The sequence below is a fragment of the Podarcis raffonei genome, chromosome 15 (genome assembly GCF_027172205.1).
Source record: "Podarcis raffonei isolate rPodRaf1 chromosome 15, rPodRaf1.pri, whole genome shotgun sequence".
Lineage (NCBI taxonomy): Eukaryota > Metazoa > Chordata > Lepidosauria > Squamata > Lacertidae > Podarcis > Podarcis raffonei.
The window spans coordinates 34,907,565-34,921,197 of NC_070616.1; the positions used below are offsets into that span (position 1 = coordinate 34,907,565).

Here is a 13,633-nt window from a genome sequence, read left to right on the forward strand (position 1 = left end):
GACCACTTTTCTGTAACTGGTGCTTTTATTGTTAGTATCATATACTTCAGTGGCGAGGGAGGGGGACTGAGCTAAGTACAAATTTAAAAATTTCAACTTAGGATACTTTCAGTGCCAAAAGTGGCTCTCTCCAAACAAATTTACACAGCTTCCCCTTGCAGTAAGTGTGGCCACTCACAGAAGAAATAGCAAACTTACAGGAAAGGCAGTGTCTTATTGTTCAGCGGCAGTGCCCTTTGGAAAAAATGATCTATGCAGTAAATGTAAACTGCATTTTTGATAGTTTTATACACAGTCAAATATGAAAGAGATTCTCACATAGCAATCCTATACTTGCTTACTCAGAAGTCCCACTGTGTACAATGGAGCTTACTCTCAGGAAAATGTGCATTTAATTGCATCATCACAAGACTACGTAAAAACACAATTCTCACTAAGAAAGGCCTTTACAATTGACAATCAAGAAAGCAGGAATGGGGTGGGGGTGGCTCTGAGAATCCTAAATTAGCACTATAGTAGTGCTAGCCCTATGGGACGCGGGTGGCGCTGTGGGTTAAACCACAGAGCCTAGGACTTGCCGATCAGAAGGTCGGCGGTTCGAATGCCTGTGACAGGGTGAGCTCCCATTGCTCGGTCCCTGCTCCTGCCAACCTAGCAGTTCGAAAGCACATCAAAGTGCAAGTAGATAAATAGGTACCGCTCCGGCGGGAAGGTAAATGGCGTTTCCGTGCGCTGCTCTGGTTTGCCAGAAGCAGCTTAGTCATGCTGGCCACATGACCCTGAAGCTGTACGCCGGCTCCCTCGGCCAATAAAGCGAGATGAGTGCCACAACCCCAGAGTCGGCCACGACTGGACCTAATGGTCAGGGGTCCCTTTACCTTTACCTAGTGCTAGCCCAGCTTAGTAATAACAGTGCATTCTCTAGTGACTTGTGCAAAAGGCTGCCATGCAGGCCTTACTGGAATTTCAAAGGCGGAATTGACATGGGGAGGGGATATTTGAAAGGCAGCACTTTGTCCTGGATCAACTATGGTTTTTTTAATGTTTTTGTAAAAAAGAAAAAGAAAAGCTCAACAACTTCTGGGGTTGTCTAAAAAAAAAGCTCAACAAATTCCGGGTTTTCCTTTAAAAAGCTCAAAAATTTTGAGAGTATTCTGGTTTTTACGTTTTGAAATATGGCAACCCTACTTGTGCATTTAGCATGCCTGCTTATAAGCTAGTAGCTTGCTGGCTGAGGAACTGGGTGGCTTCTCCTCCTCAGTGGTTAGTTTGGAAATTCAGGCTACCAGCCTCTTAACAAACTAGTAAACAAAACAAAACAAAAGTAGGAGCAAGGAATTTCATGGGCTTATTTACAAGGCTGAACTATAGTATCAAAGAAGTACCTAAACTCAAGGCATATCAGAACCTTTTGTGACTGCCAGACCCACTCTAGCTTGTAAAACCAGAGAGGGCTTGAGTAAAAAATACAGTAAGACCTAGTTGAGGACTGCTCCAGATTCCAGTACACCAGAATTGCTAGGAAAACATGGACTGGATTTCTAAGCACTGCAGTAAACACTGTCAAGAATAGAGAAATTTTCTAGTATGGGTGGGGTCAATGTTCCAGCTTCAAATCTTGTGGGCAGCTCATTTCTCAATAAGCTCATATACTTCAACAAAAGCATAATGCCCCACTAAATAGGATGAACGAGAGAATGTTGTTGTTGCATCAACAGCAATCCCACAATTTTGTTGTGTTTCTTGTATCCTCACTTGGGAAAAACAACAGGACTGTCTGATGGCATCTGTTTCCCCAAGTATTTGTGAGCAGCCTTAGCTGGATAAGTGATCTTTACATGCTTATTGACAGTGCCTTATATCACTTTTTTCCACTGTATTGAACAGGATCAATTCCTGCTTAATTGGTCTGTAACAACCAGGATCATTTGCTGTTCTGAAAGCTTTTGCCACTCTGCTTCCTAATTATACCAGATTTTGCTCTTAAGAGCTACCAATGAGTTTTTACAAAAAAAATCCCAAAGTGTTAATGAAGTTTCAAAAAATGTATAAATTAAAAAGATAAGGGGGGGGGGAACAAATAAACCCCAAACCTGGGAAAGATCCAGGAGAAATTTAAAAGGATTCCCTGCCCACCCTGTGGTGCTAGAAATAATTCTTATTGTGTCAGACAATGAACATTCAAGCTGGTGTGACAGAAGGCCAAGAGGTGATTTGGACTGTAGCATTTTTTTAAAGGTTACAATTATTTGACTCAAAGACAACTGAAAGGCCAGCAAGTGGAAATCAGAGCTAGGCAAGTGTACTGCAATGTCAATGAGAGGAACACATCTTAAGATGGCCATCTACTGTCGGAATAAGCAGTCAAAGAAAGCAGCGGTCTTTCATTTGGGAAACTTTCTCACTGTCAATTCCAAAATTAGCAGGATGTTAATTGGTGTGTTGGGACCAATTAAAATGTCACAAGGTCATGAACACGCTTTGGAGCTCCCCAGAATTATTCTTCAGGTTAAATTCTGAACAAAACAACAAGGTTGGGAGGGTTCAGGTTAGAAAAAGGTGGGCATGATAGGAATTCTCCAGAAGATGCTATTTGTTAGATTATTAAAGTATTTTAGATTGAACATGCAGGTACCACGGTTCAAGTAGTTTTCCCTTGCAGAGAACTAAAAGCAAGGAGGAGAGAATTAAGATGGGGAAGAGGCCTCAGAGGATGGAAGAAAGGATTATTATTTTTTTTAAAAAAATAATATTTTATTAAGTTTAACAATAGAAAAATAGGACAATAAGAACACAAAAAAATATAAAACACAACAATACAAACTTTCACAATACATAAAATACAAACATTTAACAAGAGAAAAAAAAGAACAATCAACACACAAAAAATAGAATAAGAAAAACACAAATCACTCTTTTCTAATTATTCATCTTCAATTAACTTATTTTCCTGACTTCCTCACGCCTCCCTTTTTTATATCCCTTTTTAACAATTAGTTCAGCAAATTCGTATCCTACTACTTTATCCTTATATATTTTACCTCCCAAATTTCAAATTTTTATCTCTTATTACTAGAACCCCTTCATTTTATTTCAATGTCATCAGCATTCATACATTTTACAATACTTCTGTAAATAAATTTTAAATTTCCTCCAATCTTCTTCCACCAACTCTTCTCCCTGGTCTCGGATTCTGCCAGTCATCTCAGCCATTTCCATATAGTCGATTCGGAAGAAAGGATTAATACCCCTGCTCTCCGCAAATGCCATGTTCTCCAAAACAGCCTCATGAGGATACTAATTACTTTTAAAAGTAGGGTCTTATAATAATAAGTAGGGTCTTATAATAATAATAATAATTTATTATTTGTACCCCGCCCATCTGGCTTAAGATGTCTTCTGAATGTCAGTTATTTATCGCTTTGACATCTGATGGGAGGGCGTTCCACAGGGCGGGCGCCACTACCGAGAAGGCCCTCTGCCTGGTTCCCTGGAGCTTTGCTTCTCGCAATGAGGAAACCGCCAGAAGGCCCTCGGCGCTGGACCTCAGCGTCCGGGCAGAACGATGGGGGTGGAGACGCTCCTTCAGGTATACTGGACCGAGGCCGTTTCTTAGTCAGGAAAGCCTCATATAGTGTCTGTTGAGGCCACGGCAGACAAAAATTTAGCTGCTGACCATATGACTAAGGTGAGCTTTAGCTGTCAGAGGGGACTGTACGGCAAATAAGAAACAAAAGGAGGTCCACAGAATGGCAGGGCAATACACCTTTGCTAATGCTCAAACCTTTTTCCTCTTTGGTTGTTTGAAGGGCTAAATTAGTGCATGCATGTTTCAGTGCTGTGGAAAGACGCTGGGACCACTTAGCCTCCAGTATCGAAAGTCCCACAACTGAACAAATTGCAAAATGCTACATTATGTTTAGTGCTACGTGGGTGACCTGCAGCAAGCCAAGCCAAGCGTCAGGCTCACACATCCACCCCATTTCACCTCCAACATGGGCAAGAGAAACAGACTACTTTGAAGATCAGAACATCAGTTTGTGAATCCTGGCTTCTTGAAACAAACTGTGGCTAATTGAACAAGCCAGCTTCTTAGCCCACAGTTTAAAGGTGGCTTGTTTTGAAATTAAGTTTCAAACCCAGGATTCTAGGTTCATACAATGTGTCAAGCCGCTATTTTCTGAAAGTGGAATTAATCCCCCGGCTATGTGGGAACAGGAGGGGGGGCACATAAACCCAGTGCTTTGTTCAGACATGCTTAGGTTGTCCACATAGCAATGAACCAGACATGGAGAGGGAAGGGTTATAAACTTCATCACTGGTGATATCACGGGTTAAAAAAAGGTAAAGGTAAAGGATCCCTGAATGGTTACGTTCAGTCAAAGGTGACTATGGGTTTGCGACACACATTTCACTTTCAGGCTGAGGGAGCCGGTGTTTGTCCACATACAGCTTTCCGGGTCATGTGGCCAGCAGGACTAAACTGCTTCTGGCACAATGGAACACCGTGACGGAAACCAGAGCACACGGAAGCGGCGTTTACCTTCCCAACACAGCGGTACCTTTTTATCTACTTGCACTGGCGTGCTTTCGAACTGCTAGGTTGGCAGGAGCTGGGACAGAACAACGGGAGCTCACCCTGTCGCGGGGATTCGAACTGCCAACCTTCTGACTGGCAAGCCCAAGGGCTCAGTGGTTTAGACCACAGTGCCACCCGCGTATCATGGGTACCATCCAGGAGAAACTTGTGATATTCACATAACTACATTCTATACCTGATTTAATTTGCCCTTAGAGCAAAAACAAAGTTTTGCTCTAAGGGTCACAGACTGATAAAGGTTCCCCACCCCTGGGTCTAGAGCAGGGGTTGTCAACCTGGTCCCTACCACCCACTAGTGGGTGTTTCAAGATTCTAGGTGGGCAGTAGGGGGTTCTATGGCACAAGCTGAATCCTACTTTCATCGAGCATTGGTGGGCAGTAAGGAAATTTTACCAGCAAGAAAGATGCATTAGTGAGTAGTAAGTATAAAAAAGTTGACTACCCCTGGTCTAGACCAGGTGGCAGGAGCTCTCCAGGTCTAGGTGAAGGAGTCCTTCACAGTCCACTGTGGAGATGCCAGAGATTGAACCTGAGATCTTTTGAATGCAAAACATCTGCTCTGCCACCGAGCTAAAGTCCCTTCCCAAAGCCCTTCATCAATGGAAGGTATTCAGATCCCACACAGGCATGCTTTCACTAAGCAAAGAAATGATTGTCTAGTAAGGCACTACCAGTGCACACAAAGAATGCAGCAAGAAGCAATTTGTGCAAAGTTCCTTCTCAATCAATCTAATCATGACACAGAATTGATGAACTAAACTAAAGGGCATTCCTCCTAGGTAGTTTAGCCACAGGTGTTACTTCAACTTCTTACAGAAAGGTAGCCGTGTTGGTCTGCCATAGTCAAAACAAAAAAAATTTTTCCTTCCAGTAGCACCTTAAAGACCAACTAAGTTAGTTCTTGGTATGAGCTTTCGTGTGCATGCACACTTCTTCAGATACCATCTGAAGAAGTGTGCATGCACACGAAAGCTCATACCATCTGAAGAAGTGTGCATGCACACGAAAGCTCATACCAAGAACTAACTTAGTTGGTCTTTAAGGTGCTACTGGAAGGGGAAAAAAATTTTGTTTCAACTTCTTAGTTACATTAACAGTAGTCAATGCTGAATAAGAAATGTCATTCAGAAGTGCGAAACTCTATTTTCTCATTAGTCTCTCTTCCTTCTTTTTCTTCTGCATTAAGTATATTTCAAACATCTCCAGGACATCCACTCACACCAGCACAATTATCACTTTCTTAACAACTATTCACTGCTTGTATTGAAGAAGCTAGAAACTTGAGGAGGGAAATTGTGGGCTATTTTAAAAAATCTATTCAATTTTTTTTAAAAAACCAACTACCGGTATCTAACAAATCTACTAAGTAGAGGGTTTCCCAAATTATAATATTCACTCTGAATCTGTGTTCAATGAGCTAATCTAATTTAAAAATTAAAGGGATGAAATTTTCCATGCTTCAGCTTTTCTCTTCCTAAATTTGCTATGCAGAAATTCTCAGTTTTTTCCATTCCATTTCATTTGCTTGTTTTCATCCTGCCTTTGTGTCACAAAGCATTAAAAGCAGCAAGACAATTAAAACAAACAGTATCATCATGAAAATGGAACAGTTTGAAAAAGCTAATAACGTCAAATCTAAAACAGTAGGTTAAAAGAAACACACAGAAACATCTACAATAAAAATCTAAATCCTAAAAGACATACAGGACCAGGCAGATCTCATAAGAGATTGTATTCTTTTATTTATTTCCTTTTTTTAGTTTGTGGTTTAATTATATTTTTGAGTTTCATGTTGTATCGGGGGTCTGTTTTATATACTGCTGTGGGGTGTTTAGCCTGAAAAGTGGAATATAAATATATGAAATAAGACAATTCCCATAGATAACCTTGGCACCAAAACTGAGGAGGTCATGTCATGAGTATCCATCATTCCAACCACTAGAATTCCTGTTTGAAGTCTACCAATATGGTACACTCCAGGACATTAAGAATCTTGACCTGTTAGACTGGTCCTGTATTCCGAAATCACTTTCAATAATTGGAAGCAACTGTTTGACTGGGCTCAGGACACATGGTGCTCCAGTTAATTCAACAGTTAATTTACTGTGCCTGAATACAAGACATCTGCCTTCTTTCCAGCTGGGAAAGAAACAAGAGACAGAGAGAAGGGGATAAGAGTTAGCCTTTTGAAGTGCTCTCCTGATCCTAAGCAGGCCTGCATAGATCTGACTAAGGATTTCAGTGTCAAATACCTTCATCTCACTTTAGCCAATAGCATTACTGTGATTTGACTCTAGCACCTTATTTGTCAGCCTCTCTACTCCAATCATAAGACCCTTCCTTATATACTACTTACAGGCACTACACGCCTCATTGACTTAACCCCTGCTAGCCTCTGTGGCCTTCCTGAGATCATTGAGTTTAGCCCAGTTAATAACCTTCAGCTTCTTTAAACACTTCAGACTTGTCGCTTTCTAATCAGCTCCTCTCTAAACTAAGTAATCTCAGTCACAATCTCTCCCCTGCATCTAAACTTTACTAATCCAGTTTCATAGTCAGGACTAATCCAGTTTCTGTTGTTGGGGCAGAATGGAAAAGTGAGCCTTTGGGGGGGGGGTAAAGTCAAACCTTTCAAGAGTTACAGCTCCTACTATGGCTGTAGAGACCAATATGAGATAGACATCTTTTACTGCAGGTGGGGCAGATGAAGGTGTTTGGTTTTGCTGCTGCAGGTACACCATGGTGTTTCTTCTCTCTGTGCTCCTCCTAGCGGCCATTCCTCCTCTGATCACTGCTGTGGATACACACCCTGACTGCCTGTCTCCAGGCACTGTGATTGTCTGCAAGGGATTCACTTACAGCAGGGTTAATGTGGCCAGCCTTTATGTCACGTTTGCAGACATCTTTGTAACACAGAGCTGGACTGCCAACAGGCCTAATGCTTGAAGCCAGCGCTCTGTGGAGCATGTCCATGGGGATCCTGCAATCTTCCAAGCTGTGGACATGACCAAGCCAGCATAAATGTCGCTGAGACGGAAATATGAAAACATGCTGGGAATGTGGGCTTGGGAGAGCACATCTGTGTTTGAGACTCTGTCCTGCCATGTGATACCCAAAATCTTCCTGAAGGCAGTGTGCACGTTGCCCACGACTCACTTTCATAAAGCAGTGTGCTCAACATGCAAGCCTGGTAGACCTTCATCTTGGTATTGGTCATTAGCATCAGATTCTCCCATACCCTTTTGGAAAGGTGAGCCATTGCCATAGCTGCCTTGCCACTATGTTTCTCCTGCTCAGCGTCAATGGAAATGTTGTTGGTTATGGGGGGAACCCAGGTAGACACCATCCTCAGTGAAGCTGAAGACATAGAAAAGCAATAGGGAGAAGACTATGCCAAAGAGAGTTGATGCGAAAACACCACCCTGTTTCACACCGCTCTTTATAGGAAAGGCATCCGAGGATGAATCATCATACTGGACAGTGCCATGCATGTTCTCATGAAAGGACACAATCATCTTGCGGAACTTAGGTGGGAATCCTATCTTGTTGAGCAGTGTGAAAAGTCCTTTTCAGCTGATGAGGTCAAAGTCCTTCATCAAGTCAATGAAGTAGATGTACAAGGGATGTCTCTGCTAATTTAGCAATTTAGTAAACCAACCTCGACTTTACCTCCTATTTATCTTGAAGCCAATGTCCTCAAAGAATGAAGCTAATCTTCCTGAGGCCACACCGGAAGTAATTATGAGAGGCACAAGCAGACACTGCCTCTCCCAACCCTGTTGTGCCTGCATAAAATGACTCTGTCTTGACTGAGCTCAGAAATAGCACATCAGCCCTGCAAAGCGAGGACCAAATGGGCACCTTGGTTGTCTGTTTGCCTTTAAGGCTATCAACCAGCTAGAGCCTCACCAGGTTCAGTACTGTCATTGATAAGCTTTCAAAAACGAAAACCAAAGGACTTCAAATTAATACTCTACGGATGCCCAGAAGCACTCTGCCATTACCTATCTTCCTATCAGAACAGAAGGGTACTTTGCACATATGGAGAGAAAGGTGCACTTATGTATGTATGTCATAGAAAATCATAAACAATTTTCATAGTTATAAGGCAATATAATTTTGGGAGTTGAAAGACAAACTTTAACTGACCCATCTCTGAGCCAACTCAGTTTTTCCATTCCACTTCCCTAAAAAGTTGTGTGCACATATTACTCAATGAGAGCCATCTAAATTAACCACCACAGCAGGCCAACTTTTGTTATCTAGAAACAAATCCAATTTGCCTAATTCAGCTTAGTACCAAAATCTGCCACAGTTGTTCATGGATAGGTAAACTTATTAGTCACAATGGCTTGTCGGAAAACTAACCATCATTCTCATCTTAAATAATCAAATTAATAGCAAGGCTATGCTTAGGTCCTCATGTCCAGCCCTCTTTTGAATAGCAACTCACTGATCAGTGGGAGCTGCTTCATTGGGGCTAACAGACTTCCTAAAAATCAGTTCGTCATGGTTTAATGAGTCCCATCTTCACCTACTGCCCAGCTCTACAATCACAAGGTCTGGGTTAATCACTTACAGTACCACTGCTTCAGCAAACCCAATTTCCTTCACGTTGTCTTCATTAATCTCATAGATATACCCTTCCACAACCTGTTAGTTCCAGTCTATAAGGTATAAATACCCCATCCGTTGAGCTAATCATAAATTTTGAAATTCCAAGGGCAAAAGCATTATTAGTGAAAGGGCAAAAGCTCTCTTATTCTTGCTGCCTACAGAAAGGGAAAATTCCAAGCTTAGATGGGGAAATACCTTGAAGGAGAGAGGTCTTATTGTTTATAGAGTTCTTCTACACCCCCCTTCTGATTGGCAGTGATTACTGCACTCAATATCTATAGCAGCTTCCTGTCTTTCGCAATTATCTCCTATCTATCTCGTAGTCTCTCATAATTCCTGACACTGTACTCCAATTTGAGCACTGCAGCACCCTGTGCCTCTCCTGATTGAAACAACAAGTGAGTGGCCTGCTACCAGAGAATTGTCCTGTAATAGGAGTTTCAAAAGCCTCATCTATTGCACAAAACAAAATAAGCCTACCTCTGGCTGAGAGCTTCTTGGTGTTGATAATCTTTGCCGCATATTCATGTCCAGTGCAGAGTTTGACACAGCGCCGCACAACTGAGAAAGCCCCCCTAAAAATGTGCATCAGAAAAAAAGGAGAAAACAGAAAAAAGGAGAAAACAGAGATTAATGCCTGCAGCTTGGAAGAATCCGATTCACAGCAGTATCTCGTTTTTTTAAAGATAGTTTTGCAACATTTTTTAACATTTCAACATACAGAGATTTCCCTTTTAGCCTATCCCATCATGGCATTCTTATTCCAGATGAAAGCAAAGGAGGGGGGGGGGAATTAATTGCCCCTTGTTGAATTCGTTCAATGAGAATGTCCTAAAATTAAAGACTTGGAAAGCATCTCAAAGGTCATCCAGTCCAACTCTCTGATGATGCAGGAGACTAGCTACCACAGCATCTGTGAAAAGAGGCCACTCAGACTCTTAAAAATCTGTGATGAATGAGAATTTTAAAAGGTCTAAAAGGGCTCCAAAGATTTCAGGAAGAAGACCTATTTTCCTGTTGAATGTTATTTGCCACTTGATCCAGGGATAGCTGGACTGCTCAGTTGGTTAAGAGTGTGGTTCTGACAACACCAAGGCTGCAGGTTCAGTTTCTGACAGCTGCATATTCCTGCATTATAGGGGGTTGGACTAGATGATCCTCAGGGTCCCTTCTCAGCTGAAAGGAAAACCACCTTGGAGGGGAAGTGGCAGCGGAGAATGCTGTGAGTTACACGAATCATCCCTCCTTTCTCACACACAAAAACGGCTTTGCAGTTTTCTACAATCAAGTGGTATATTACTTTAAATAAATACCGTATTTTTTGCACCATAACACTCACTTTTTTTCCTCCTAGAAATTAAGGGTGTGTTATGGTCGGGTGCGTGTTATAGAGCGAAAAATACGGTAAATAATAGCAACTCTGACATGCAGTACTATATGTTAGTTTAAGTGACTTCTGCTGATGGGATTAGAAATATATTCATTAATCATATTTTATCTCATCCTTCCTCCAAAGCAGCACAAAAAGAGTGACAGAAACAGCTTCAGGACTCAATAGGTATTTGAGCCCTAATCAAAAACTTTAGCCACCACACCAAGCTGACTTTTATCTGAGAATTCTTTTAACACAATTTTTAGCACTTAAGATTTTGCATTTTTTTATTTTTTAAAGAAGTGCTCTTACTTTAATGTTCCTAAGAACTGTAAGGCTAATACAGGCTGTATAAACATCTGTCGCGAGTAGTTAGGCTAATTAATCCTACTCTAGTGTAGGATAATGAGTTGAGCTACAAGACTGTAATTCTCAGTTCACCAGCGTGGTACCCACAACCTCAGCAAAGACTGACCTCAGATGCTCTGCTGTCAACAACTCCAAACAGCTGTCTATTACTCATTCCCTAATTCCAACCAGTAGTGAAGTTGCTGGGCCATAGCTATGCGGACGTCACAGTTAAGGTCAGAAGCTAGAGGGCATATTTGTTGGATATTTGTTGGTACAAATTGTGCTCTGCTCTCTGCATGACAGTGAGACTCTTAAGAAAGCATAAGAATTGCCTTGCCTGAATCAGACCATGTAGACCAGTACTGGGTTTTTAACAGCGGCCAGCCTGATTTTCGTGGGAAGTTTCAGATATACAGTATGGGGTTATATCCAATGCTGCTCCTACTCAGAGTATTCCCACTGAAGTTAATAGACATCACTAACTGAAGCTCATTAAAAATGTCAACTATACCAGAAAGAATGGATTGGCTAAAACAGCTCTCTATGCTCTCTGAATCGTAATGAAGCTTTAGCTCATCCCAGTATAAACAGTGAGAAGGATAATGCAGTACAAATGAGGAATAATTGCATTGCATGCTAACATTGCAGAGATAAATTAGTTGCTACAGAAACAGGTTCAGCACAATCCTGTGCATCCTTACTCAGAATTAAGTCCTTCTTGTTTAATGGGATTTACTTATTTGAAACTCTACATAGGATTTGCAAATGAACCTATATTCAACCAACAACAACAACAACAACAAATCCTATCTTTTGAAAGTGAGGTACTCAGTTTATATCATTGGTTTGCCAGAAGCGGCTTAGTCATGCTGGCCACATGACCCGGAACCTGTACGCCGGCTCCCTTGGCCAATAAAGCGAGATGAGCGCCGCAACCCCAGAGTCGGTCACAACTGGACCTAATGGTCAGGAACCCCTTTACCCTTTACCTTTAAGAGGCTGGTGACCAACCAGGACCCAAGAGGTTACAATCTGTTTGGAAAGATTCATTTGGAAAGATTCAGTCTTCAGCAGAAGACCAAGGAATGCATTTTAGTTTATGAAAGATATAAGCATAATATTGTCAAAGAGAAATCAAGAGTACATTATATATAAATACATCTTGGGGGACGAAAAATCTAATAAACAATAAAGTGGCTATTATGTGCAAAGATTACAATATGCAATATTAAAATTAACTACAATTTAACTACTGCCGAATCCTACATTGGCTCACCAACAACAAACCCGCCTTAGTTAAAGATTACTACATGGTCCCAGCTGTCCTAATTTCATGGCCTTTTAGTTTTAAAAAATAACATAGCTACCAACCCAGAGTGAAATTCCAGAAAACAGGATCCTGCAGTCTTAGATCCATGTTACTAGAGATCAATCCAGTTTCCAGTATACAAGGTGCAGGAAAACCCAAACAGAAGATTAACCCAGGTAAAAATTAAAGAAAAATGTTTTAAAAATAAAATAGTGAAATCTGAACAAAAAAGACTATTAAAAAAATGAATACAAAGTTGTCCATAGGACGAAGGTCAGGAAACACCTAACTATGTTTAATAATCACAAGGAAGAATTCTGATAAGGGAGAAATAAAATATCCTCAAGCAAATAACAAAAATTAATCAGAGTTGTACAAAAAGTGCATGGAAAATTCAGCACAGAGAAGCCTAAAGCAAAGTAAAAATATTAAAAGTGGTAAGAATGGACCCTGACATTGATAGTTTTGAATGTGTGTGTTCCAGAGAAGAGTTCTGTTATGTTACAAAAATATCAGAAAAAAATTTATTGGGTCAAACAGAGATGAAGCTGAGTTCCAATATCTAAAAAAAACTACAAAAAAACTATTTTTAAGATTCCAACTTGCTGATTGATTGCTTTCTTCTCCCTTTGTTCACAACTAAAATAAATTCTGTATTGGAAAATGGCAAGTCAGGAGGCAAACACCTGAAAAAGCAAGATGCCATTATTTTGCAGTTGACATGATCCTGAGCATGGGTAGGCAACCTAAGGCCCATGGGCTGGATGCGGCCCAGTTGCCTTCTCAATCCGGCCCGCGGACAGTCTGGGAATCAGCGTTGTTTTTACATGAGTAGAAAGTGTGCTTTTATTTAAAATGCATCTCTGGGTTATTTGTGGGGCACAGGAATTCGTTCATTTTTTTTTTCTTCAAAATATAGTCTTGCCCACCACATGGTCTGAAAAAGGTTGCTGACCCCTGATCCTGAGTCTTATCAGGATACAGGGAAACTCCTGAAGGTCACTCAGTGCTGAGAACAGCATTGAGTTACAAATCTTGTATCTTCACACTGGTTGACTAAGGCCTTGTTAGCATTTCTGGTTTTCACACACCAGAAAGACATTAAGGTCTACTTCAGTCATGAGCCACAGCTTGTTGACCGTTCTACTCCACAGCTTCAAGTAGGATCATCTTCATCATGTATACAAATTTGCCCCCCTCCACTGAGCTCAGAACAACCTTCCTCATTAAATAACTGCTACAGACTTTTCAGCAGCTGCTCAGAAACATGTATACAGTGCACATAAGTATATATGCTCACACTCATCGAGGTTTCATAGTAAGGTTAAAAAAAAGGTAAAAGACCCCTGCACGGTTACGTCCAGGCAAAGGCGACTATGGGATT

General features: G+C 41.1%; 1 protein-coding gene across 19 annotated transcripts in view; it reads right to left on the bottom strand.

Annotated features, from left to right (window-relative positions):
* Window positions 1–13,633, bottom strand: part of CAMK2B (calcium/calmodulin dependent protein kinase II beta) — a 195,234-nt gene that overhangs the window by 132,185 nt on the left and 49,416 nt on the right. For all 19 annotated transcript variants that reach the window (XM_053367311.1, XM_053367308.1, XM_053367312.1 and 16 more), the window contains exon 2: window positions 9,698–9,792. In XM_053367311.1, the coding sequence (XP_053223286.1) occupies window positions 9,698–9,792 (95 nt within the window). The remainder of the gene's footprint in view (window positions 1–9,697; window positions 9,793–13,633) is intronic.